General features: G+C 40.7%; 1 protein-coding gene across 7 annotated transcripts in view; it reads right to left on the minus strand.

Moving 5' to 3' along the window:
- Positions 1-1,244: 1,244 nt before the first annotated feature.
- USO1 (USO1 vesicle transport factor) overlaps positions 1,245-26,653 on the minus strand; it is a 32,666-nt gene continuing 7,257 nt past the window's right edge. The window contains exons 5-26 of one of the 7 annotated variants that reach the window (XM_068680448.1): positions 26,220-26,231; positions 22,727-22,827; positions 21,721-21,823; positions 21,512-21,567; positions 20,736-20,856; positions 18,835-19,013; positions 17,961-18,101; positions 17,528-17,616; positions 16,964-17,118; positions 16,495-16,700; positions 15,653-15,673; positions 12,065-12,175; positions 11,283-11,401; positions 10,483-10,664; positions 9,678-9,799; positions 8,587-8,725; positions 7,114-7,277; positions 6,536-6,622; positions 5,659-5,745; positions 3,827-3,925; positions 3,142-3,357; positions 1,245-2,280 (exon numbers count right to left, since the gene is read on the minus strand). In XM_068680448.1, the coding sequence (XP_068536549.1) occupies positions 2,203-2,280; positions 3,142-3,357; positions 3,827-3,925; positions 5,659-5,745; positions 6,536-6,622; positions 7,114-7,277; positions 8,587-8,725; positions 9,678-9,799; positions 10,483-10,664; positions 11,283-11,401; positions 12,065-12,175; positions 15,653-15,673; positions 16,495-16,700; positions 16,964-17,118; positions 17,528-17,616; positions 17,961-18,101; positions 18,835-19,013; positions 20,736-20,856; positions 21,512-21,567; positions 21,721-21,823; positions 22,727-22,827; positions 26,220-26,231 (2,588 nt within the window). In that variant the 3' untranslated portion in view covers positions 1,245-2,202. Of the gene's footprint in view, positions 2,281-3,141; positions 3,358-3,826; positions 3,926-5,658; positions 5,746-6,535; positions 6,623-7,113; positions 7,278-8,586; positions 8,726-9,677; positions 9,800-10,482; positions 10,665-11,282; positions 11,402-12,064; positions 12,176-15,652; positions 15,674-16,494; positions 16,707-16,963; positions 17,119-17,527; positions 17,617-17,960; positions 18,102-18,834; positions 19,014-20,735; positions 20,857-21,511; positions 21,568-21,720; positions 21,824-22,726; positions 22,828-26,219; positions 26,232-26,653 lie in introns of all 7 variants that reach the window. The other 6 variants (XM_068680447.1, XM_068680450.1, XM_068680449.1 and 3 more) reach the window with 6 other exon arrangements.

The raw sequence follows: 26,653 nt of genomic DNA on the forward strand, positions 1-26,653 counted from the left end.
ATATTTCACCCTATATCCATGCATGCAGTGGGAGTCAGGCACTTAGATTCTTAAGCTATTTTTAATAATCCAATCCTGCAACAAAACTACCTTAAAGTTAGGGTGGTAGTGTACCATTTCAGTGACTTGGTGCCAAATTCAACCACAGAGCTTGGGCAGAAGCAACATATCAACTGGCAAAGTCACAATACTTGGTTATTAGTGCCCCTAGTGATTTTAAAAGCCACGCATCCCTCCAACCCGTTTTTCATCTTCAAGAACTCCAAAATACTCTTGGCAAAGCAAATACCCCTCGATTCCCCCATTTCCATAGAAATAAAAACACAGGAAAACCTGTCAGCTCTCAAAGCCACAATTGTGGCTTGTGAATCCTCCTCCTTGTGTTTCAGGTCAAGAGAATTTTGGTCATACCATGAAGTGAGATTTGTCTAGGTAATGGGGCTTAATTTCTACAAAGTGTTTCTTGGGAGGTTTTGCAAGCAGACAAAACCTCACTTTTAGAACTGTCACATCACTGAGCAAAGAGTAAGAACACTTCACAACTTATTCTCTGGCTTTCTTTTTGCAATTTGTGCATCTCCTGCTTCCTTCCCCCCCCCCCCTTTTTTTTAAGGAAGTACTGCCTAGGAAACAAAAGTAAATTTATCAAGAACTATCCACAATTCTCGCTGCATAAGGTGGTAAAGCCATCTAAACAGCCCCTGGGGCCTGGATGCCTTCTTCCCTCATTGTTGAATTTTGTATGGCCAGCTCCTTCGTGTTCCATCACATTCAGCAGAACGCAAGTCACACTGATGACAACAGCCAGGCCATCATCTGTAGGAGTTCTCCTCCCCATCTGTACTCACACACAAACACAATTCAGCTCCTATGCTAACATTGTTTCCGCTGCTTGCTCTTCTCCCACCAGTTCTAAAAAAAACTGTCCAAGGATGGAATGCATGAGTGGAGCTTAATTTAACACTACTTCCAAACATTTCTTGTTACGCAAACAGACTATGACATGTAAAAATATTTATATTAACAAGCCAGTGTTCTCTGGTCTACATCAAATAATCTTATGATCAAGTAACTACTGTGAGTTTACAAAAAAAGTTCTAAGTTAAGCAGCTACTGAAGTTGATGCTTTTGGAAAAAGCAAAAACTGAACTACCCCACTATGTGCTCATTTGATTAGCCCCCCAGTTCAGTGTATTTTATTCATTTAATTTGTCACACTTGACTGGATTTTAAACAATTTCAAATATGTATTAAAATATATTTTATTAAAACAAGACAAGAGAATTAAATGAGTGCTAAGTGGACATACCTATTTTTGTTACCAAGAACGGATGCGTTTACTCTATTCATTTTTTTCTTTTAAAATTCAACCTTTTATTCACTCATCAAGAGCCAATAAGTTATATAAATCATAGTAGTTTTCATTTCCTTACTGAAGTAGTCAACAGATTTCTTTTTAACTTATTTTTATGCTGACTTGGTAGCACATTAGATCCTTAGAATGAGTATATTGGTCTTCGTTTTTCCAAAGAGATTCTTCTTAAAAAACACTACCTTGCTTGTGCACATTTCTGTGAAGCCTCTTCCACGTTATTAGCATAACGTTGCAGTTCCCTCGAGTTCCCTCCAGGAGGTACCAAATGCAGCTGTACCAGGCGTCAAGGCACTCGATGCTCAGGTCCATTCACACCTAGAGAACTAGCTCAGGAGGGCAGCAGAGTGGCCAGCGCACACCACAGCCACCCCAGCCCTTCCACCTCGCCACTGCTCTTTAAAGGAAGCCACAAATTACACTGAAGCTCCATGCTGACAGCAGAGGCAATGATTCCATTTGACAGATGTTAAACCAAATACTTCTGTATTTAATTACGTTAAGAGTTCCAGAAGGTTAAAATGGTAAACAAATGCACAGAACTCTTGTAATGACAATGAACAGCATTGTCATCCCCATAATTTAAACAGTGTCTAAAGCAACTTCTAAACAAGTAAAGTTTGGGATACTCATATAGAACTTAGTAATTTTTGTTTGCTTTACCTAGTATGAAGGGTTTCCAGACACTTCAGTAACTTATAACTTGTCCCATAGTTGCCACTTTCCCCTCTGCTTCTTGTAAGCAGATGTTTTGGGTTGTATACCAATAATAGATTTTTTTCCCCCACTAACAATGCAATCTAGTTTTCATTGTAACACACAAAAGAACATTAGTCTTGCTCCTCTTCATCCCCATCCTCATCTTCATCTGCTTGATCTCCAGATTCAATATCATCCTCATCTTCAACCTGAAATGAATAAAGATCTGTTGTGAGCAATAAGGTCCTTTCCGTCAAAGGATCCAATCCTTTGAAGATTAAACAAATGCAGAGGGAGTGAAAACAGGCTGAAAAGGTAACCTAAAATCATCATGCTGTATCAATTAATTCTTCAAATTGTCATCTTACAATCTCACAGTTTAACTTCTACACGTGCTACAAGTACCCCCTAGACTAACATTTTATCCAGATAGCAGAAGCTAGACCAGATTAACTGTTAACTACCAAAAAGTAATCTTTAATACATAAATGATTTGCATCAGAAAGAATGATTGCTTTTGCATAAGAAACACAGGCTCAAATCTGGCATTCAGCCACAAGAACTGCAGCACATCACCTAGTGACATCCACCTTACAGTCACAAGTTCAGCTGCAAGCCACAAGGTCAAAGTCAACTGCCCAGAGTTCCTCTCAGATGCTGCAGTGACCATTTGCAGCAGAGCTAGAAAGCTTTAGTTGCTTGCTAAGTAATCACTTGGATTTTTTGCAGAGCAAGCCCTTGGAGCATTACAATGCCACCCTTTGTTTTCTAGCTGGCAGCCAGGACAAGCAACAGCAAGGGCAGATGGTCAGATAGCATTCCAGACACATGGATACAGTATAAGGTGTTTTCATCACAATGCTTATGCAGGTACATCTGAACACTTCTTCCAAGAGGCAATTTTCTTGCTAGCTGCCAACTTAAGTTCAGAAAGCAACTCTGGTAGATCCAACAGCCCTACATTTATAGAAGGATGCCTCACCAGATGTATTGGATAAAGCACTGTCATACCCCGACTGCTCAGGCGAGCCTTGGACCTGAGAACTTACTTGAAACATTGTTTTGCTTACCGGTACACCAAGATCCTTCAATTTATTCTTCAGGGCAGATAGTTTCTGATCCTGGTCAGCCAAAAGCACCAGAAGATCATCCTGTTCTTTTTTTGATTCTGCAACTTCTTGCTGAAGTTTGCTTTTCTCATCTTGCAAGATGGCAACTGTACTGTTGGATGAATCTAGGTGTTGTTTTAGTGATGCTTTTTCTTCAGAAAGGGCTTTGACTTCGTTCTGGCAACAGGAAAGATCCCACACCAAGACACACCTTAAGCAAGGAAGACTGCTTTGTTTCCTACAAACACTTCGCATACACTACTTGTAACTGCTCGATCCCCACCAACCGTCCTGTGGCCTCACTCCTACAGTTCCTTAACCAAACTCCCCCTATTACCAGCCAAGAGAAAGGTAGGTAGGAGTTTTAAAGAGTGACTACCCTCCCACAGTCAAGTCAGGTTGTCCATGTCACAGTAAAGCTATTTCCTAGACCCTTCTTACTAAATCTTTAAAGGCTTCAAAGGCAGGCAAGGCTTAAGTTCCCCAAGTGAAAAACAAAAGAGATGCATTCAATTTCCCTTCTGTTGTCTAAAACGGAAAATCCTGACAGCACAAACCCCCTCCATCCAAAGCGTTTCCAGTTGCACAAGTCCTAACTGAAGGCTGAGCGTCAAGTGACCTGGTCTGGCGTTCATCCACTACTGACCTTCAAATCTTTCACTTCTTGCACAAGTCGTCCCTCTAATTCCAAGTTCTTTGCTGCTGTTGCACTGCTGTCACCTAATGCAGGATCTGCGCTTGTGTTCTGTGCAAAAGAAAAAGCAGTGTCAGGAGCACTGAATGCCTCACAAAGTCAGCATGCCAAGACATTATACAGTTACCTGTAGATGTTAAAAGCTTACTTTCTTGCTACAGCATAGCCAAAGTATGGTAGTTATTTACATCATACACTGGAAATCATCAGAAAACAGACATATGCTTTCTGGGGTCTGAATACATGCATATGCATACACAAAAAAGAAGGTATAACCTTTAGTTCACAGAAATTATGGTGTACCGATTTTTTTTGTACACCAACCCAGTCACTTACAGGCCACCAGCTCTCACCTCAGATGGTTCTTAAGTGCCAAAGGGTTGATTTTTTTGTTGTTGTTTCGATTTTTAATTAGGCTAAATATCCAGCATGGTTGAGGCTGGAAGGAACCTTAAACCTCACCTAGTTGCAACCCCTTGCCACGTTCAGGGACATCTTCCATTTGTGCAAAGTCCCATCCAACCTGGCCTTCGATACTTGCAGAGATGGGGCAGTATATGCATCTTTTATGTGACTACTGAAAATAGGAATATTGTGGTGTAAGCCAGCCCTTCCCAAAGTTAAGGTTTCCAAAATGTGGCAGCTGTCTTTCAGTTAAAACAACCAACACAGAATGAACGTAAGATAATGCTTCTGCAGTTGTAGCACATTCAAGTCAGAGCTCTAGGAAAGGCCAGCAGTCTGTTGGATGGCAATGAATTGGCCTGACAGCTGATGGCAGCATGAAACACTTGAACGTGCCTTTGCCACGCAAGCACACACAGCCAACACACGTGAAATGGAATCTCATGTGGCAGCTGAGCCTTTTTACACTGGAAAATATCAAAACCCTTCCTCACCAAGCTCATCTGTGCATGAAACACTTGATCTTCTCCCCACACAAAGTCCTTTTCTTGTGATGTTGAAATCATACTGTGATGCATAAATCAGAACAAGCCAGCCAGAAGCAAGAGTTTCAGCTAACCCAGCTTCCTTATCTTCGTCATTGCAGAGCTACAAAAGCAGGGCACACAGCAACTACTCCTGTTCTGCTTGAGCACCATCACTGAATGCTCTCCTTCCAGTTGTTCAGGGGGCCCACAGACCTACAACTTGAACCATGAGCTCTGCTGCAGAAACATGTCAGTAGGATGTTCACACAACTCCCTAACAAGGTATGCAGGCTCAACATATGCTTTCTAATGCCATTAGCTAGTTCTGAGGACAGGATTGCCTCTTTTTTAAAACCTTTCCTCAATGGCTTTATTGGCCATTTTTTTCCATATATAATATTTAGTATTCAACATGTAACATATTATGTTTGGAGGTCTGTGCAGACCGATGTACCTGTTTGCTGAGCAATTTTATGTAAGTTTCCAAAGTAGTATCCTCCAATATTTGAAAAATAATCATCCCTCTAATGTATGCTGTATCACGTGTTGTGCTTCACAGGAGAGGTTTGTTTGTTTTTCCCCTTTGGTAACAGTAGAAACTTAAAACACTGAATGACTTCTGTAAAATCACCAACAACCAATGGCTTCACAATTTGCAAAGCACTAACTAAAGTAACATCTACTCTTTCCTCAGGAAGGATTTGTCTAGGTAATAAATTACTTCATTTAAAACAATGTTGGAATCACTTTCTGACACGCACGTTTCAAACAAGCTTGGTTTAGGACAAATGCTACTGACAGCACAGGCAGGAAAGTTTGTCTCAAAAGAAAAAATAAGTATTTTACTAGTACCATTACTTGTAGCTTCTGATTCTCAGCCTGTAGCTTAGTGATTTCTGCGGACTGTAGTTGTATCTGAGTCCTGAGCATTTCTAATTCCTTTGGAAAACAAAAAAGGAAAATATTTTTAGTTTTAGAAAGCAAAACAGTTCTTCCCACTTGATTTTTGTTAGGTTAAATGCTACCAGAAAAATTGCTTTGCACTAGCTACACAAGTGGAAGGGTGCAAATGTCTTAGTGACAACACAGCAACCATTTCTCTAGAAGACAAAGCTAGGCAGCAACAAACATCACTTCCACCCCATACTCTGAAGAATTTATTCTCTATGCAATGCCCAAAGCCACTTGCCAGACTAATGTTTATAACAGGGTTTCACCCCACTAGCACTCCCACCGGCATCCTCTGTGGATCCGCTCTGTGCAGAAAGCCACTAAGGCACATCAGCCTGGACATTCTTTGTTTTCCAATCACAATTCCCAAATTCCCAAGTTTTCAAGTTTTTGCAAAACTGCTAGGTATTTTTTTGCACAACAGTTATGCTAAATCATTGAACCTACAGATAGAGCAGCACTTGTTCTGCGCTGTACATCTAATACGTGGAAGCTTTCTTAAGAACACTTAACAATACTTGGCAATGGGTAAACACAAAAATGTCTCAAGTCTGCACAAGCTGACATTTCTACTCCTGGCTTAAAGCTGCTTAGAAAAGGCAAGCAGTTCGTTTTTGGATATATGATCTCCGTGCACCAAGATCACTACTATCATCACAAAGGAAGGCCATGAATATTATCAGGAAGCTCAGAAATCCTGACACTCCCTGAAACTTGACCCTTCCCATCCCAAGCTACCGTTGTTCACTACAGCTTTGCTCAAGCAACACAAGTTCACCTTCTGTAGTTCATTATTGTGCTCCAAGCCACTGGATTTGCTCGTCTGTGAAGACTGTTCTGTTCCCGTTTCCAACTGCAAAGGCTTCTGTAATAGCAACAGAAAAATCAATCAGACAACTAAACAGACTATAGTTATGTTGTCCAAACACACAGTGAACTGTGTGCTTGAATCACTGTTCCCTGGTTAAAAGGTGAAAACAGGTTAATAAATGCATGTCATAAAGCTCTCTGATAGCAAGAGCACAACTGAATGGTCTCCTCTAAGGTAGAAGCAAAATATATCTTTCACCAATTGAGACAGAGAAGGCAAGCAAAAGAAGGCAGATTCTACACTACAGCAGACGAGCTACAGAGGCTACTCCTGGGAACAGCGTGAAGCAGAAAACAAACAAGTAAGGAAAAAACACATGCTCCCATTAAGCCATCCTGCACTGTATTTCTTATTATCAGCACGCAATCATAACTGATTGCATGACTGCCATCACAGTGATGACCTTCGCAGCATAAGGCAAATAAAATTTTAAAACAAAAACAGAAGCCCTGTCAAGATCTGCTGAGACAGTAGTTAGACCTTACCAATTTTTCAATCAAAGAATCCTTTTCCCTCAACTGCCCTTGCAGCAGCTCATGCTTGTTTTTCCATTCTTCCAACTCCTCTTTCAGTTTGCTCACTTCCTCCACCTGAATGCCATTCATCTGAACTGTATCACTGTGGGAGTTATGATGCTGATTGTCCTTTCCTAGGAGACAGATTATAACAAAGTTCACTAACATCATTTTCAAAGTTATTTTTTAACACAAAAATCAAAGAATTCATTGCTCCTCCTCCTCTCATCCCACAAGGCAATACAAGTTATTTGAAGTAAAGAGCCCAAGTACAGAGTTTTAAAATTCTCTATCAGAAGTCTAAGGACAAGGTCTAATTTGCTATTCCTTATTTGTGACTAATCTGCATGCTGCTCTAGCCATTCAGTTCAAACCAAAGAAATACATACACAGTTCATTCTATAATGACTGGCAGTTGTTCCCTTACCTTATGTTTAATACTAACAAACCAGGTCTATGACATACACAGCTCCTCAGGCATCTTGCCCTTGGAATAACTCGTATGTGCTGTCCTGATTTAAGCATTCCATTAGCCCCCTCTACTGACAATGATATGCTTCATCTTGTGCATCTGCCATACCACAGATTCTTCCCTGACTCAAATTTTCACTCTGAGACACAAGCTGTAGCACACATGGACTCTCTCTGATTTAAGACTGAACAGGGCATAACTGTTTTGGAATAAGCTTCTACCAGCAGTTCCCTGGTAGCCACCACTTCCCACAGCATCAGCTCCAGCCCTTCACCCAGCACAGCTGCAGCTAAGGAGCTAGGGTTGCAAGGAAGGGCTTGTCTTGTCATGGTGGGCAACTGAATTAACACCATCATCGGATCAGAAGCTATTTCTAATCCCAGTATTTCCATGTGTCCATGGAAATGGATTGTTGGGCTGTAGCCATCTTCTCTAGGTGCTTGTTTTCCCAGGTAGCAGCATGGCAGGTAGGCCCTATCTCAAGATACACTAACATGTCATTCTGAGAAAGGAACTAGTATTGCAAGACACCTAAAACTTGGGCACAAATCAAAAACAAGTGATACTTCCACCACATTTTCAGGTTGTCCTTTCAGTTCTCACTGCACATTATTCTGTAGTTTGAAGGCATTTAAAGTAAGATATTTTAAGTATTATTAACTTATGATTTAATATTTTATATTTATTATTTATATTTATTTCTATTTTATATTAAATTGTATTTTAATATTATTAAAAATATCTTATTTTTAGTTAGAGCAAATCTGATGCTTAAATGAAGTTTATAGCAATGCTCAACATCGACTTTCCCCAAAGTCTTCATCTCTATGGGAAATTTTCATATACTGTGTAATAACGCAGCATGTCTGCAATGACAAAGGATTATTTGCTGCATCTGTTCTATAGCTTGGCATAAACTACACACAATCTTCAGCACTAGCAAGGTTACTGTTATTGTTTCTGAAACATACCTAGCTGTACTTTAAGGAGATTATATTGGTCTTTGTGCTGCTGGATCTGTGACACTTGCTGTGTAACAGTTGTTTGAAGCTGCTCATTTTGAGATTTTAAAGTGTTAACCTGTTGTTTCAACTCTTCAAGCTCCTGGTCCTGTGAAAAGAAAAGAAAGCACTTTCAGTAATAACATTTGAATACAATGCTCTAAGGTACAAAAAGACAGATGAAAAAACTGTACTCCACCAGTAGACATCACTGGTTACAGAAATTGTCAGTGCTACCTATGACAGATTAGCAGAAAAGTTGCATACAAACGTAGATAGCTTTCCTAGGGAAAAAGGTGGGGGAAAGATAGAAGTAGTCTGTCACAGAAGACCAACGCATTCTGAATCTCTCAGAGGAGAGCTCCACCATCTCCATACCATGGGCAGCAGAAAGAGTCAAAAATACAAAATCTTTCAATTTTTCTCCCCACCCCACTGAATCCTGCACACATTTGGTCTGCTTATGAAGTCTTGAAAGAAACAGTGGTAATTGCAGTCATATGTTCAATAAAGCCTCACTGGAGGTTCAAAAGTGTCCCTTAATTCCAGGTATACTGCAGCAGGCTGTGTCCAGGAACTATGAAAACCTGCTGCAGTTCCCCTCTAGCTAAATTACTTAGCTATGGTCCTTTACTTCTCAATTTAAACTGTGGCAGGAAAAAAAAAAAAGCAAACTACCATTGGAAAAGATTCACCAAGTATACCCAAATTTGATCAAGGAAACTTTGTTTCCTTTTGAGTCACATTTCATCTATTATCTTTTGAGAAGCGAGAGCATAGAAATAAGAATGAAAAAAGTTGCTGCACATTTCTCAGTTACTTAGTTGAAGAGAAATAAACACAAAAGAGAAAGATGTACCTCAGGAAAGCAATTAAACTTAACCAGTATTCTAAGCACTGACACTTGAGTTCAGCCAGTTATTCTTGGCCTTAGTATTTTTCAAGCATACCTGCATTGTTGGATTCCTTCTTACTTGTTTTACTGTATCTGCATGGTGATAGCTCCAAAAGTCAGTATAAACAGCTTCTAAAAACAGGGAAATGGAGCGACTGCCTCTTACCTGCTCCCTGATGACTTTCTTGTAGTGAGTCACAATGTTGTCATGCTGTTCCAATGTCTTCTTAACCTCCTCCTCTTTTTTATCTTCTTCACTGGACTTGTAAATAGCTTTACTTATGACACCTGTTGACAACAGTTTGTCAAGTCTTAAAAAAACAGTCTTAAAAAATAGGAAAAAGCATTTTTTTTTTTTATAGGGAGGTTTGCATGCTTACTGCTCGACAGTTTCAGAATGGGTGTTTTGAGTCCTTTCCATCAGCAAAGGTGTGTTTCACTTGCATTATGCTCCATTAAAACTATTTGCCTAAGTGGCTGCACAAGTAAGAGATTTAGGAGTGTGAAGGCAATGTGTAGATAAAGCCTTACTAAGAATGGAGTCCCCATTATTTTCTAACAAGCCAGGAAATTCATTATTCATAATTTGTCTTAACAAATCTGCAAAGTGCTGGCTTGTGTACTTCTGTGAGTCAAGCTTCCATCACCACCCATTTCAGTCTGTGTGAACACAGACAAATACACTCCTTTGCCACAGTGTGGCAACTCACAGCACGTAGTAAGAATTGTTTTACTTAACAATAAGTCTAATTACTAGAAGCCCTGATTACGGATGTGTACTGGGAATAATTTTACAAAATATTTGAACTGCAAGTTTGGATTTATGATAGCGTAGAGCAATCCATGTCCCGTGCTTCTTAGAATGCTGTATTTTCATATAATCACACTACTTTTAATAGGACATTCAGCATGTTTGGTAATTCAGTCATCAGCTCATCACAAGGAAACCCACAAATTAAAATACATCTCACCTTCCAATTCCTTTACAAGCTTGGTAAATTCATGATCAAACATCATGTGGTCTGGGCTAGAAAAACTAGGCTGTGGTTTCTGAGCAGCTCTGGAATAAAGTTCATGTTTGCTAATGAAGCCAAGCTTCTCAATAAAGTTCTCCCTGCCAATCCTCTTCTCAATCAGCTGTTTCAGTTTCTCTCTAAAAATAAGAGGAGAAAAATCAACCACGGTGCAAGACTTCAAGAAAAAAAAAACATTCTTAGCTCATCGAATCATTCAGATTGGAAAAGACCTGTAAGGTCACCTAGTCCAACCTTTATTAACCTACTAGTCAAGTTTAGCACTATACCATACTACTAAGTTCTAAAACTACACATTTTTTGAAGACCTCCAGGGACAGCGACTCAACCACTTCCCTGGACAGCCTATTGTAATGCCACACAACCGTTTCAGTAAAGACATTTTTCCTAATACTCAGCATAAACCTCCCCTGGCACAACTTGAGGCCATTTCCCCTCGTCTTAGTGAGGTTTTTGTTTTCCCAGTTACAATTTTGATTATCTGCATTACATGCTTTACATTCAACACCTAGGATTTTTCAGTGTGACACTGGCATTTGTTCACACCCTAGGAATACACAGGTTAGGACCTACGCAAAACAATGATCTGTTTTGCCTAGCTAAAATTGGGGTCCAGGTACTTTGCATCCTGTAAGGAACACACACAGAAAATATTCAACCAAGTATTTAAGAGACTCTTAAACTACTATCTGCCATTCAGACCTTTCCCTACAGACTTATTTGTACATCATACTTACTTCCTGTAATTTTCAAGAGAATTATCATTGTAGTAGATGGAAATGCCAAGTAGAAGTGCACACAGGCCTTGCACGAGCTGTTCCTCTTCTCCAAGGTTCTCAGCTATCTGCCCTGTGAGCTAGAGCTCTTGTTAAGGATTTTTGAGATACTAAATAAGCACAAAACATACCGCATACTTCTCTGTTCCAAATCTGCTGTTTCAGTCTAAGTTTCCTCTTAAAATTATTTGCACATCTAAAACCAAGCTTAATTAGGACACCAACAAGCTATCTTACAATTCAAAGGATTCGGGAAACCAGTGGTTCTGCTTAACCTAAGAGATTCACTTGTTCCCAAACAAATCTTTAGCTTAAATAACAGTTTGGCCTAGAGTACTGTAGTCAGATATTTTTCTCATGAGTAAGCATAGAAACAAGCTTCAATACAAGTTAGAAACATGCCCCCTACTTCTGAAGAAGAGCCTAATTCATAATAAATACTTCAATGGGCTTGTTAAAATGAAGAAAAAAAAAAAAGCCACTCAATACTTAATTGGCAGAATCCCTCCCTGAGATGGCCTAGCTTTCTGCTGTGCCTGAAGTTACACGCCCATCTTACAGGCAGGTCAGCATACACAGACCTCTGGCAGTAAAAGGCTGCTTCTATCTCCTGCCCTGATATATTTCCTTGCACAGCATGCAATATCCCTGCTAACTGATCTAGATTAGCATTTGATTTTAACATGGACAGTCCAAATAACTACTAGGCAAGTCATTCTAATCTGCTAACAAGTCAAGGATACAAAAGGAATATTGGCTGGATTGTGAAGGAAGTGTGTGACAGCAATAGAGCAGTTGCTTAGCCAAGTACAAAGCAACATCAGCAGTCCAACCCTGGTCTGTACTTTGCTGCCCTGGAAAAAATAACACCACCCTCATTACTATCTTTCCACAATCAAAGGCTAAAATACCAAAAAAAAGCTGTACTGATTCAGAACTCACCTTTCAGTGCATTTTAGAACAAAAAGTCACATCTTTCAAAATACCCATTCGTTAGTTATACTGAACACAGCTCTAGTGCTTTGGTGAAACAAGTATTAAACCACTCATATTTAGCTGCTTTCAGAGCAAAAAAACAAGCAACACAGATGTGAAATATGACTCAAAGCAAATTAGCATCAATATCAACTCATAACAAATTAGTTTTGCATTTAATTAATACTAGGGTAACATAAAGAAACATACACACAACCCTTGCAAAGAAGGAACAAGGTGTAAATTAAGGCAGGTAAGGATGCCCTCTAAGAGATTCATCACTACAACCACTTCCATTTGCTGCTGCCTACAAACTGCCATGTGTTCTTAACATAATATTGAAGTACCTTTCTATTCGGACAAAACAATATGTACATTAAGCCAGGAAGGGGAAAGCTCGCTACTGTGATTGAGGGATTTATTTTTTAACTGGAAAAAAAATAAGAAAGTCTATTTGTGGATGAAAACATCGGTTCTCTCCCCCTTGTCTGTGCTGCAGATAAATATGGACACAGCAGCATTAAGGCAGGCGTGCATCCCTTCACAGACGGTCAGCGTTCACGAGGCAGCCTGGCAAAATGTTCCCTGCATGGAAAACCGCTTCACACGAGCACCTCATGAATTTGGTAAAGTAACTGGAAGATTAAGTCAAGTCTCAAAGACAAGATGAAGCATATGGACCTGCTGGGATGCCTTCAAGCGGGAGGCAAGAAAATACACTGATGGGAGTGGTCACAGGGATCAAAACAGCAGCAAGAAGATAAAAGTTAGTCAACAACAAAGAAGAGTCCATGCCTGAGAATTATCTGTGCTTGAGACACTGGACTTCAATCCTTGCCTCTGGAAATCCCTACACTTTAGGGCTAGAGACAATATATTTTTTTAAGCATTAAAGCACAACAAAAACAAGCTTCCCAAGCTCTTTATATAAGCCTTTTCGCCACCGAAACAGCCAGTGAGCATCACTCTGGCAAGAAGCTTCTTCTGCAGCAGGCTCCCAGCAACCATCTGCCACTGTGGACTGCAGGACGGACAGGAACGGAGCCTACCAACTCCACTGGGACTAAATACCATGCCCTGAAGAGATTGCCTTCAAGCACTGTTGAGGTGCTATGATCTGTTTTAAGATATCGTCATCACTAAAATGAAGCAAATCTCCACTAAGTGGAAAAAGAAAACAGAATTATGGACAGACTGTGGCAGCCAACCATAATACTGCTTACATGGGAAAAGGGAGTGTTTGGCCCTTTGGCCCTCATCCGCACCTTGACTTCCAGAGACCCAAGTGAACAGTGTCAGAACAGCAGAGACTACAACCATCAGCACCAACTGCACGTTACCATGTTTTATTGCCAGAGTAAGTACTACATATGCTGTTAGGAGTCACCGTTCAGCTTCTCTGCGACCCTGTTGTTGCGTTGCATTAATGCACTGATTATCTTCCCTGCTGCTAACCTCCTACCTGAAACCCATGACTGGTTTCCACTGACTTGCATCTCCCTGCAGGCTGCCTAGTCCCAGTAAACTTTTCTCTTTTTTGCTCTTTCTGTCCTCAGGACCAGCCCACTGAGCTTCCCCCACCTGCATTGGGGGTCTCCCCTCCCACCATGTACTTCAAAATTAGTTCATAACCTCCATGATCTAGAACACTTCTACATCTCTGCTCATGAGATGACATGACAGACTTCTAACAACACGTTTCAACAAATATTCCCTCACTAGCCCTTATTACCCACTAGGTAAGAACTGCGTTCACACTCCAATCCTCTGGTAAATCATAAATTTAGACAAAATATGATATCTCTTGCATTTTTCAAGTTCTTAGAGCAAAAAGCTACCATGCCACACTGGTGCAGTGGATTGCACTAGTACTGCCTTGTCAGACACCTTAGCTGATGAACCTGCTGACCACACAGGCCCTTCTTGTTAGACCAAAACTGCTGCGCAGGTGATTTACTTCCTCACATCCTCACAGAACTATGGGGCCACTTAGATGCCACTACAGGGCCTCTGGGAGTCACCTGTTCTGTACACTGCCTTACCACAAAAAAAAAAAAAAAATGTAAAAACATCAGTTCTTCCTGAATCCCTTCCAGATTAGATGCATTAACATCCTCATGACACAGGCAACTGCATAACAGCCTACCACAGAAATGCCTGCAGAGGAACATACCTTAATAGTCCCACCTTCCATTACCCAATGAACAGGCAGACTGCTCATTTTTCCCCACCAAGCGTTCCTCACACTTCAGACTGGTTCAAAACTGCTGGCAATCTGTTTCCCCAGACCTCCTGCACTGAGAATAACTGCTTTAACTGGCAGTCTCGTCCCACCGGACATTTGCAGACTTCTAAACTGACACTTCCACCAGTCTTCTATTACAATCTCATCAGCAGCACAAGGCTGCCTGTGCTTGTGTAGGTTGGCATTTCCAGCACACACACCCCCCTGGAAGCAGCTGCACACCATGTGTACTCAAGCATGGCATCCTAGACTGAAGATTAAAATATTTGGCCTAATCATTCCCACACAGCCCAGAAGAGCCTAATACACACCTAATTAATACACACCCATTTTCTAGCCATGCCATGAGAATCACTACTCTAACAGGTTCCAGTCCTCCATGGCAGCTGTCCTACAATTCATGGCTGGTAACAATCCAACCCCACCCCTCTGCACAACTACAAATAAGCTAATTCTGTACACAACTCCACAGCAGCAATATTTCAAGAACTGTTTCTGCTTCAACTGACAACTACTTCAGCAGCGCTCTAAGGAACACAGCCTGAAAGTCAGACAACTCACTTCAGGGGTCATTCACTAGTAATAAGTAATTGAATGCTAGTAATTTGAATGCTATTCAAATCACTGGCTCCATGGTTAAAACTCAAAAGCTTCTGCTAAGTGTAACAGAGTGGCTGAAAGGCAGGTTAAACACCATCTTTCTTTTAGCAGCCAGGAAATGAGCAGCATGTTCCCACTTCAGATGGCACCAGCTGTTTGCTACAGGCCTGTCTGAGGAAACAGCATTTCTAACAGTTTAATTTTTCTTAAAAGCAAAGTGCGCCTGTCAGGTGTACAAACGGCAAATGAGTACACCCCATTGGAAAGAAAGCACCCATGTTCCCCAAGATCTTGACCCCATAGTTTTGTGGAGCACCCCCAGAGAATCCCCTGGAGACACAGAAAGAGGTGGTTATGCTAGGAAAAAACCCAAACCCAACTGCAACACAAAGCTGTGAGTGGAAACACATCAAAGAGCAGTTAAAGAAAACCTCCCCAGCAAAACCCAAGACAAAAGGAAAAGGCCTGCTGTTGGCAAGAAAATGCCGAAGCTGTGCCAAAAAATACATACCCGTCTGTCGATCTTATCACCCTGCAAGTTATACACACGTTACTTGAGAACGTTTAAGATGAACACATTTCAGAAACATTCCCCCAAAGTTTCAATCCCCTGCATCATTTAAGGCTACATAGCCACAGGCAGTTATATCATCTCAAATTCATCTTAAACAAAAATGCAGGGAAAAGGATAAAGAGTTCTGCTTATAATCAGGGAAAGCAAATTACAGAAGTCCCATCAATTAATTTAAAACTCCAGCATTTTGCCATTATTCCTAACTGCAGGAACGCCTAATCACTGCCCAGAGCTAACTATCTCCCTATCATTACAACCATTTGGGAAGAAAGGATGTGTAATAGAAGTTAATGTCGCAAGGAAGTGTGGTCTGGAAGGTCAAGTTAAACCACCTGTTTCCAAAGCCAGGTAATAAAATACTGTACAACTTCAGAACAAGTTTTTGCCTTCCATCAGCAAAACCAACAGCCACCAATAGAGGACAGACTATTCAGGCTTGCAGTTACAGGCTAAATGCCAGCTGGGCACTTCTGCAGCAACAGCAAGATGTGCCTGAGGATCCTGCCTGTTTGCTTTGTCTTTTAAACTAAGTTTAAGTTCCATGTGCTTTAAAGCCCCCTGCCTACTGACAGAATGCAAGATAAATGCTTGATGAACAATAAGATTTGCTGCTCCCCCCTCCCTTCAGCACAGGGTGCTTTAAGCAAATCTTAAACAGGAGGGGAGAGAATCCTTGTCCTTGGGCTAACACTAACGTCTTCCTGTGATGCAGCTGCTCACGACCATTTTTCCTGTACACCTGGATTTTTATCCCATTGATGGGCCAGTCAGGGCCATACCTGTGAGAGGATGTTGGTGCACTGCTGCAGCAGTGACACCGGTGGGTTGCCAATGCTTGTCGCCAGTTGAACTCTCAGGAGCTGTTCTTTCAGAGTCGCGTTTTCCTGTAAGGCGTGGGCCAGGGCCACGGCAGCACACCAGTTAGAGAGAGAGTCCGTTGAAAAGAGGCCCCCGCAGAGCAGCTGACCAGCTGATACGGAGTTACCTGTAGCTACCAAAAGGGGCCAGAGGTACAAATGAGATTACAACACACCACAGAAACAGCAAGATATTTAAGGCATTACTGTACTGTAAATGCACAAAGAATTAAAGGCCATCTATTTCAAGTCTTAGAGAAACCCTAAACCAAATCATCATGCTTGGATCTGGCACCAGTAACAGGTAAATAGTTTTGGGGAAGATAACATTTGATGCAGTGAACTATTCCACTGCTTCACAACTCAGTGTAGAGATGGTGGTCTTACGTACCGTCAATAGTAGATGGCAGAAGCGTCGAAACAATTTCTCCTTGTCCTTTTTGGTTTTTGTATAAAAAGCACTGGAAACAGTAGAGAACAGCACATCGGAGCACAAAAGGCTGCCTTTCGTTTACCATGGACATCAGAAGCACTACAATTGCAGGCCTATTTGGTAATAAAAATAAAAGCTTTTAGGACAAAGTTGTGCATGAAGACAACTGTAGATAAACCATTTGGTGTATATTCTTAATTACCCACTTATTTTCCTACCCTCTAAGTCCTTTTGCAAACTATCCTCTGGCTAACAGCAGCAGTCCCTCCTGACCTAGGAACTTGTCAACTAATTGCTCACTCACTTTGTAAGTACCACCAAGTAAAGTTAAATAAAATGACTTCTAAGCCTCATCTCTGTGGAAACACAACTGACACCTTCATGCTATACCTATTATGCCCAATGTGAACTTGAAGCTGTTTGTCTGTATCTGAATTTCAAGTTCTGAACTGAAAAATCCTTTGGATTTGACTGTTGTTGTCTATACCAATACATCATTACCTGACATAATTGAACACTTGCCTTGGTGGATTAGAAGGTGCATTGACAGAGGCAAAGTAGTCTTGATTCATCTGGCATCCTCGAATGACCTCTGACACAGTATTAATGGTCTACAAAGAGGGCAGACAAAAAATGAAACTTAAATATGAGCAATAAAAAGACAAAAAACAAAAGAAATAGACACACATGGGAAGAACGTGAATTAGTTCAGCCTCTTTGGGATATCCTGAAATCCAGAAGAAAAAAAATAAGCAAATGCAAGTATTTTCTGGCTGCAGATTATAATTCAAAAGACTCTTAAACGTGAGTTCTCCATATAGGAAGTCAACATCTGAGATAAATGCTTAACAAGTACTGTAACCAGTTGCTGCAGAGACACTGCAGTCATCCCTGTAGATTCCTGTTTTCACCCATTTATTTTCACCCACTCCCATATCTATTTGTTCCCTCTTACTTCTGTCAGGATATCAGCAGGAACTCCCGTTGCCATCAGGATAGTGCAGAGCTGCTGTAACAACCCACAGTGAAACATGGCCTTCTGACAACTGCTGGTAGCACCTGGAGGATTTGTGGGAGACACAAGTACCCGAACAAGCTAGAGGGGAAAAAGAAGTCCATATGTAAAGAGAGTCCCAGACTTTCCAAAAGGCAGAACATGATTTATCCATGAAAAACAATTGCTCCTAAAAACAGGCATAAAAGACAACAATTAAACAGCACATCCACCTCATTACTAAGTATGGTCAATTGATGCTGAGTTTAGTGTAACCCTCAAATTCTCAAGCACTGGACTCCATTGCAGAGGTTCCAACTAAGTTGTGAACAATCACACTGATTTTTTATTTGGCTCACAATTTGTCAGAGCTACATTTTGGGAAGCAAGAAACTAGCTTCATAAATCTCAAGTTTCTACATGAAGTGTTCCGTAACAGGAAAATGTGTTTTTCTGGAGGGGTGAGCAGAAGGCAATGCGTCCTACAATCAATAATTATGAATCCACTGAACAGCGCTGTAAGTGCACCATAACTACACATGAATTCAGGAGGATTCTTTATAAGAACACCTCTAGTCATATATTTAACTCCGATCACTGTTACATCTTAAGTTACATGAAATAAAGTTACTTGATGCACCACCCATTACGAGTTCAGCATTTAGAAATCGTACGTGCACTGAAAGGAGTATCTCTCATTAATACTGGCACACTAATACTGTGAGCTAAAGAAAGCACACATTTCTCAGCTGTCACATGTTGCATGTGTTCCTCACTGTAAGCAAAGCTGAAGAAGCCTTGATATTGGTACTAGCAGCTAGAAGACATGTTTTACCTGCAGCATTAGATGAAGATTAGTTACTTTCTGTGCAGACCAACCGCAATTGTCATCCCCGACTTCAAACCAAGGCTTCATGCGCTGAATGTATGAACCCTCTTTAAAGAAATTCTGATTGGAATTATTATTCTTCAGTAAGTTTTGTAAAAGGAGGAGACAGTCTTCCACTACTATTCCTGGTGGAATAAAAAAGATTAATCAAAGGTGAGACAGAAGTTATTAGTTTCTCCACATACTCAGCAGATTCTAGGAGGCACAGAACACACACTTCTGAACTCTTTGTTCTTAACACCATCAAATTTTGATCAAGAACTGTGAACCTCAAGCATGAAAAAATAATCAAAGATCAAGTGAAATATATCACTGGTGATCCAGCATATTTCAAATGAAACCAAAATTATGGTTCTTCCACAAGTCTGAAGCAGAAACAGTATTTTCGAAGAATACATAGCTCATATGATAATTTAATTGGTAGTCACATGAAGGACTTGAAACAAAGCTTCACGAACACTTGGTGTCTTGAAATATATGTACTTCAAGTTAAGACAGAGACAGTAGTGTTGCTTAAGTACTAAAATTAAATTCCTCTTAAAGTGCACCTAAACTGTAACTGATTATACACGCTTGTAATCACTAGCTACAATTTTGACTCATTTCAGAGTTTCATTTTACTTTTTTAATGAAGAATAAAATGACAAGAGAAGCAATTCTTATCAACATCCCTTACAACAAACCAATATAAACTGCACTCCTTGGAGTTGAAGCAAATGTTTTTTTTTAGGTTTTGCTTTTGTTGCTTTTTTTTGTTGTTGTTTTTACTTACAGACTGTATGCGTTGAAAACAAACTACAGGTGCTAATCAACTATGTGCTCTGAGAGAAAGTCCTTGGACAACTTTGTCCAGAGGACAACACAAATAAAGGTAGCTTGCTCCTGGTACTGCTGGGCTGCCTTCTGGACTTCATAGAAAGGATAAATATTTAGTTCTTACACTTGTTAAAACACACAGACAGTGCCAGACTTGAGAGTGGGATAACCAAGAGACCAGCTGTCACATTCCCCCCTTCCCACTCCCACTGCAGAGCCACAGGTGGTAATCCAGCCCTCAGCAGGCCACAGGCAGGAGGAACACACATGTAAGAAGGAGAAAAGAAATGATTCTTGGCACATGGGAGTTTACATACCGAGTCCCCTAAAATTATTAACTGCCTAAAAATAGCAGCTTTAACTTAAAGCATTGCTTAATCCTTCCACGCCAAAATACCTGGAATAGCTCTGCTGGGAGACCAGCAGTATGTTAACTACTGCTGCAGCTTGCAGGAAGGTCATCTTTTTACTCAACTAGATCCTGCAGCAAACTGCAGCCGGTGGTAAACTCAAGTTGCCAAGAGAAACAAAGGAAATACGTAAGAACATCATTTTTGCTCATTCCTTTTCTTATCCTTCACCCCCAGGTAAATGATTTGCCTAGGAACTGACCAGAAAACTGAAGTCACCAGCAATGCTGAAGATACACAGCAAGCTGTTACTTCCAAGCATCCAGGGATTTCGCAGGAGGAATGCTGACACTCAACTCAGTAAGTGACAAAAGGGGACACTGCCCAAGTACATGCACTCACAAATATAAACCAAACATGAACACTTATGCACACATGCCCATACAAATTAACTGTTATCTTAACTCAAATATCTCAAAGCTAGATTTCAAAATATGCTGAAAACCTGCCTACTTGCTCATGTTTCTGCTTAATTTGTTACAACCCAGGTATGTGTTTTGATCCTTCTAACCATTTAACAAGCTCCAATTGCACACTCATGTCAACTTTTAAACAGTCACCCATTGACTTGTGTAAAACCAGAAGGCACAACCATGAAAAGAGCCTTAGACACATCTGTACCTCCATCACTGTTTCCTTCTTCTGTTATGATATCCAGAAGTCTCTCAAAGGCATTTTCAAAGGCAACAATCTTCTGTATGGCTGCATTACTTTTTGTCAGTTGCTGTAACAGCAAGACTCCCTTGGTAGAAAGAGTGAAGAAGTGATTAAAAACTTAGTTTTACTGAATTTTACTAAAGAACACCACTTGTCACAAGTCACAGCTCTCAGAAGAATGCTAAAAGAGCAGCATAAGCCCTGGCCAGGATCAGAGAACAGAATTGCATATCCCCTGCATTTTTGGCACAGGTAACCAAACCCAGCATGGACATCACCCAGTATTTACCACACGCCTCACCACACTTGAAAAGAGAAGCACAACACTGCCAAAAAGGATGCTAAGTGGCTATACACAAGAACAAAGAGTAAACTTGTAAGACACCTCATCTCTTCTGTACTAAGTAATTTGAGCTTTCTGCTGTCTGATGAGTAAAGAGGAAAAAGACAATTGAACCTGACAGAGGGCCACGAGAAAGATCAGCTAACACAATAGGAATACAACACTCGATGCTTGCAAATACACAGGAACAGCTTGTCTTCATTATCTGATTTGTGGCAAGACATGCAGAAACCACCTGACTCAAGGGAAGACTCTAGTATTTTTAATTAATAACCATGATGCTTCCCTCACATGCATTCATTTAACTTAATCCAAATTCTGCACAAATATTAAGCAGCTCACACAGTTGACAGCTGCTAATTATGAAGAGAATCAACAGCCTCTGTTCTATACTTACATCATTTCGTATAACTTCCCTCGAGTCTGCTAGTAAATCCATGAGTCTAGAAACACCTGCAAGAAGTACACAAAAACAGGCATAAAAGGTGCAGTTCTTTTCTTGCTAGAGGTCTTGATAACACCTCACTCAAAACTGCTCTAGCTCTCTGCCTTCTGTTTGGTGAGCTTCCAAGCTGAAGCTCACATGCAAACAACTGGAGCACTCACCCATAGGACTGACAAGAATTATCTGCTGCACCTGAGGTCCTTGCTGCTTTAGAAGTGATGTAAGTAGTTTCACTCCAGGCCAACGAACATGGAAATCAAATTCCTGCAAAGATAGAGAGGTAATTAAGTAGTAAATTCCTCATTATTCCACTTCCTCTTGGAGATAACAGTTATGAACAGACATAAAACTGGCAAGGGATTTTATCTCCTGTCCATTTCTTTTTCCATTCATCCTACATGTATTACAACACATGGCCGACAAATCAAAACACTGGTTCTTGATTTTATTATACAAGCAAGTCGAAGTCCCAGCAGTTTCCTTCCCTCCCTCCCTCCCCTCAGGGGTTGCTTTCCTAGCTAATTCTTCTTTCTAGAACAGACAGCCCAGCCCTCATGGGATCAACCCATGTTACTCAGAAATTTTGGGAAAAAAAAGCAATGCCTTTGGCTCTCTTCTATCTTCTCCCCATTCCCAAACAACAACAACTTCTGTTAAAGTAGGATCTTGAAAGAAAGAGAAAGCTCAAAAACTAATGAGTCTACACACTGGCTTCGACCACCACCACACCTTTGGGCTCCCCAGGTCAGCTTAAACTCAGGAGCTGGTGACTGGGCCTACATCTCTACTGAGTCACCCCACAGAGCTTTCCGTACTTCTAACCCTTATGGTTTTAAGCCATCACCGTGAAGTCACCCACTGAATCACCGATTCAGATGAGAAGTATTATTTTAACTCTGTACCAAGTTACAGGTGAAGACTGAACATACATCATCCCTTCCTCAGCATCCCCTCCTCCCTCTCAGTGATATCTTGTTTTCAGGTTGGAACAAATGGCTTTCATCCAGGTCACAGACTTCACTCATTTCCAACCCCAAACTTGCCAGGCAGTCAGGCACTTGACATTTGACACATGCTTCCATGGAAAGGTGAAAACATGCATTAAGGTAACCTCACTGTGCAGCACTACATATCCTTCGGTATTCCCAGCACCAAGGTGTTGCTTACCTCCACAAGTGTCAACAAGAGAGTGACATTTTCTTGCTGTTTAATGAAAATCTCTGTGAACTGACTTCCCAAATCATCAACTTGTTTAGGTGAGTTTTCTTCTGTAATAGTCAAAAACAATGCATTACAACACATAAACAGAATAACTTTGGTTAGTTGTATTTTTATTCTCACTAAAATAGAGCCAAGGGTGACAGACAAGCTTTTGATCATTGATACAGTGTTAATAAGTTTAAATAATTTTCAAAAACAAACAGCCACAAGCTGTGCACAAAACAAAAAGAAAAGCAGCAGCTTAGGCTACTCTAAACAATTTTTATTGAGAGCTGTTTTAAAATCAAGGAAGGAACTAACAATCTACCAAACAGAAACCTAGTCCAGTATAAATATTAAAAAAAAAATCCTCTTCCCATTGATCACATCCACATTCAACGTTTTCAGACCGTCACCTGTTTCAGATAAAACCAAACAATTCTATGGGACCAGAGAACTCAGACAAAGGAAGAGCAGAAAGACTCAACATTTCCACAAAGCTCAACTAAACCAGTACAGGATTCTTCACCTTTCACCTTTTTGCAAGGGTCATGTATATTTCACACCAAGAGGCTTCAAGAGAGTAGTGGAGAAAGTAAGCCACAGAGTCACAGAATAAGTAACCTCAGTTATATTTTCACACAGCAGTTAGACGGGACTTAAACATCAGGAAGAGAGAATAACTGTGGAAGAGCTAAGTATCAAAGCCTCCCAGCCTTGGCATCTAAATTAATTTCACAAAGAAAATCAAGCGTCATTCCATTTACTCTCCAGTTGTGCGGAATCAAAGTAGCGGATCAATTCAGTCTCACAGAATTATTTGATCATTGTTGCATAAATGGATAATAAGCAAAAGTATCCCACAAGACAACAGAAAATATGCAAACTACATCTCTGCCCCACTGCTGGCTTTCCAGTCTGAGTGACAATTTACAAAACTATCTTATTTAGGCACTAATGGTTGGCACAGTTAATGAACTTCCACTGACATACTCACAAATAGCAATTTTAACTCAGAGGTAGCTTCAGATTGTTTTCGTTTTGGACAGGAGGAGAAGGTATTTTCAGCTCCAATACAGTTTCTGGGACTGGAGCTTTTCAGCCAAGGTAGTTGAGCAACCCAGTCCCACTCAAGAGATGAGAATTCAGTTCTGTGACACCTGTGGCCACCTCTAAGAAATTAGTATCTCATTGAGTTAAAAAATCACATCAGTTCCTTGCTCAGCTGTGTTTCTATGAGGTTTCTCAAAGCAACATAACAAACCAAGGGGCTAAATGCACACTGATCAGCCACAGGGGTAGCAACACAACGCAGCCACTCACATTCCCAACTCTGGCTGAGCACTTTTCTCCCTACAAAGCTTCTCTCCCCACACATCTCCTGAACAGTTTCCTTCTTTGTTCCTCCTTTCTCCATAACCTCAAAGCAACTCCTGTCCCGCAGAGCATGCTGCCATCAGCCCTGCCTCTGTCCCATGTGCCAGGTAGGACAGACCAGAAACACAGCAGGTAAGGCCTGCAGCAAAAGCACTGCCACTCATCTTCTAAACCAGGTTACCCTACCAACCACACACATACATTCAGCACTGCAATGCCATCCCATGCCAGCTGATGAAACCACAGGCACAAGAATGGCTCGAAGCATAAAGCACAGGGAAAAACAAACAAACAATAAAACAATTTCTGACCAAATCTGAAAGTCTGATTTGGGTAATGGAAGGCAAAGCAAGGATTTTTTTCCTTTCACTTGAACCATAAGATTCACAGCCACCAACTGTTGGCAGCCAAGCACCTATAAATAGGGTCAAAGACCAGAAATAATCTTGAAACTCTGTACCTTGTTAGGGGCACACCAAAACAGAGAAATCAAAGGACTACCTATTTGCTTGGACTGGCGCCAAGAAAAAAATTTAATTCAGTCAAGCCAATTTCCTTCAAGTTGAAACTGTTCCTTCCCATCAAACACTGCAAGCTGAGTTTGTTATAACATCTATCTTCAAGGATTTCAGTACAGTTAAGAGGCCTTTTTTTATGTGGCCTTAGAGTAATCAGACTGAAACTGATCGTTCCTGTAACATAGTCTCATTATAATCCTCCCAATGAGGCTGAGATTGGTAGGTAGTTTACATGAGGTGACAGAGAAGCAGCACCAATCTGCTGCAAATTTTTAAGAGGACAAACTATGAAATACAGAAGGTAGCAAAAGGGAAGACAAATCACATGCAGGAGTAACTCTAGCCCTGACATCTAGCAAAACCCAAGTACATCTGATATGGCCCTCTCTGAAGAGGAGGGGGCTTATCAAGTCTGGGCCACTCCCACAGTGCATCAACAAAAAAACACAACAGGCAAACCAAATCCACACAAGGGCAGTTGCCAAACTTGCTACTGTAAAGTAGGGCAACTGAGCTGAGGAATCATATATGGATTGTGCACACTGTAGCTTGCTGCAAACAAAGCAAGGAATAAACCTGAACTTTTTTGCCCTTTATTTAAAATACAGGCTTAGATTAAAATATTTCACTTGGAATTTGCCACAGGCCGTGACTGCTCATCTCTTCCTACAGCCATGCTCAGCTACAAATAGCAAGGGTTTCAACTCTGGATTCTTGCTAATCCCAACCCTCATCCTTGCCCAAGTTCTGGGTGCTAAGGCAAGAAGGAAAAAAAAAAACAGCAGTCATCAGTATACACTACCTCTTACTAGCTTGCCAGAGATCTACTTTTATTCCAAAAGCTTGGTTCTAGTTCAGCATGTTTTTGACTCTTCTAAGAAAAGGAAGAATTAAAATAATTAAAGTGAGGGGACAGCGGGAGAGGTATTTGTTTTTTAAGCTCTTGCTATTTCCAGAATTATGCCTAAAATTGCTCTTAAAAATCTACATGGATGTGGCTCAAATGAGGAGAACAGCTTCCATTTTTTAAGATTATCTTTTAAAGATGTACCAATATCCAGCACTATCAATTAGAATTTCATCTTTGAATCAACACATGAAGTGCATTTTAATAAAAAGTTGAAGAAATAAGAATAATAAGCGTTAGTGGTGAACTTATGGCAGAGGTGAACACTATTTTTAACATGCATTGCTTAAAAGAGACACTGTGAAGGATTTGTGTCAAACTTCAGGGCTTCTTGAAGACAAAAAACTCTGCACATCCTTCTTCCCATTCAAACCCTACAAGAACTGAGGCTGCACTTGCATGACATCCCAAACAAGAATTTATTATTACTATCTCAACAAGTCTGCCAGCATTCAGCATGCCCAGATCACATGAAATAGTACCTTGGGAAGCCACTTCAGCTCCAAAGCAAATTTGTACTTCAGAGCAGAACACAAAATGCACTCAACTTTAATGCAAGTCTTTACAGTGTCCTTTTTAAACAGCAGAGTGTGTTACGGGTGTGAGTAGCAACTACATCTATCAAGTGCCATATTTATACAAGTAAAAGGGTTTTTACCTTCAGAATCATCTGTCAATGCAGATCAAAGAAAAAGAGAAAGAGAAAGGTTCACAAGTTGAATAGTTTTTCAAACAGCACAACCAATAGTAGCATAAGCTCAGATTTCCAAGGCAGCCATCCTCATTTCTGTGGCAAATCACTCCTTCAGGCAGCTGTACAGAACCATCCTGTACCCTTCACAACACCCATCATCTCACATACAGAACTCAAATTTGTCAATTCTTTGCTCTTCTTAAGACTGCTATTAACATTCTTGTTGAGTCAAGAATGAAAGCTACTACCACAAACAGGGAAAAGAAGGGCAAGTAAAGCTAACTGCCAACTTCAGAGAAAGTTAAGAGTAATGCAACACACAAAGGATTTCAGCTTACACATCTCTTGCAGCCTCCTCAGGTAAGAGGCAATGCGTTGCTGAAGGTACACCTCAGAAG

Source organism: Anas acuta, chromosome 4 (genome assembly GCF_963932015.1).
Source record: "Anas acuta chromosome 4, bAnaAcu1.1, whole genome shotgun sequence".
Classification (NCBI taxonomy): Eukaryota; Metazoa; Chordata; class Aves; order Anseriformes; family Anatidae; genus Anas; species Anas acuta.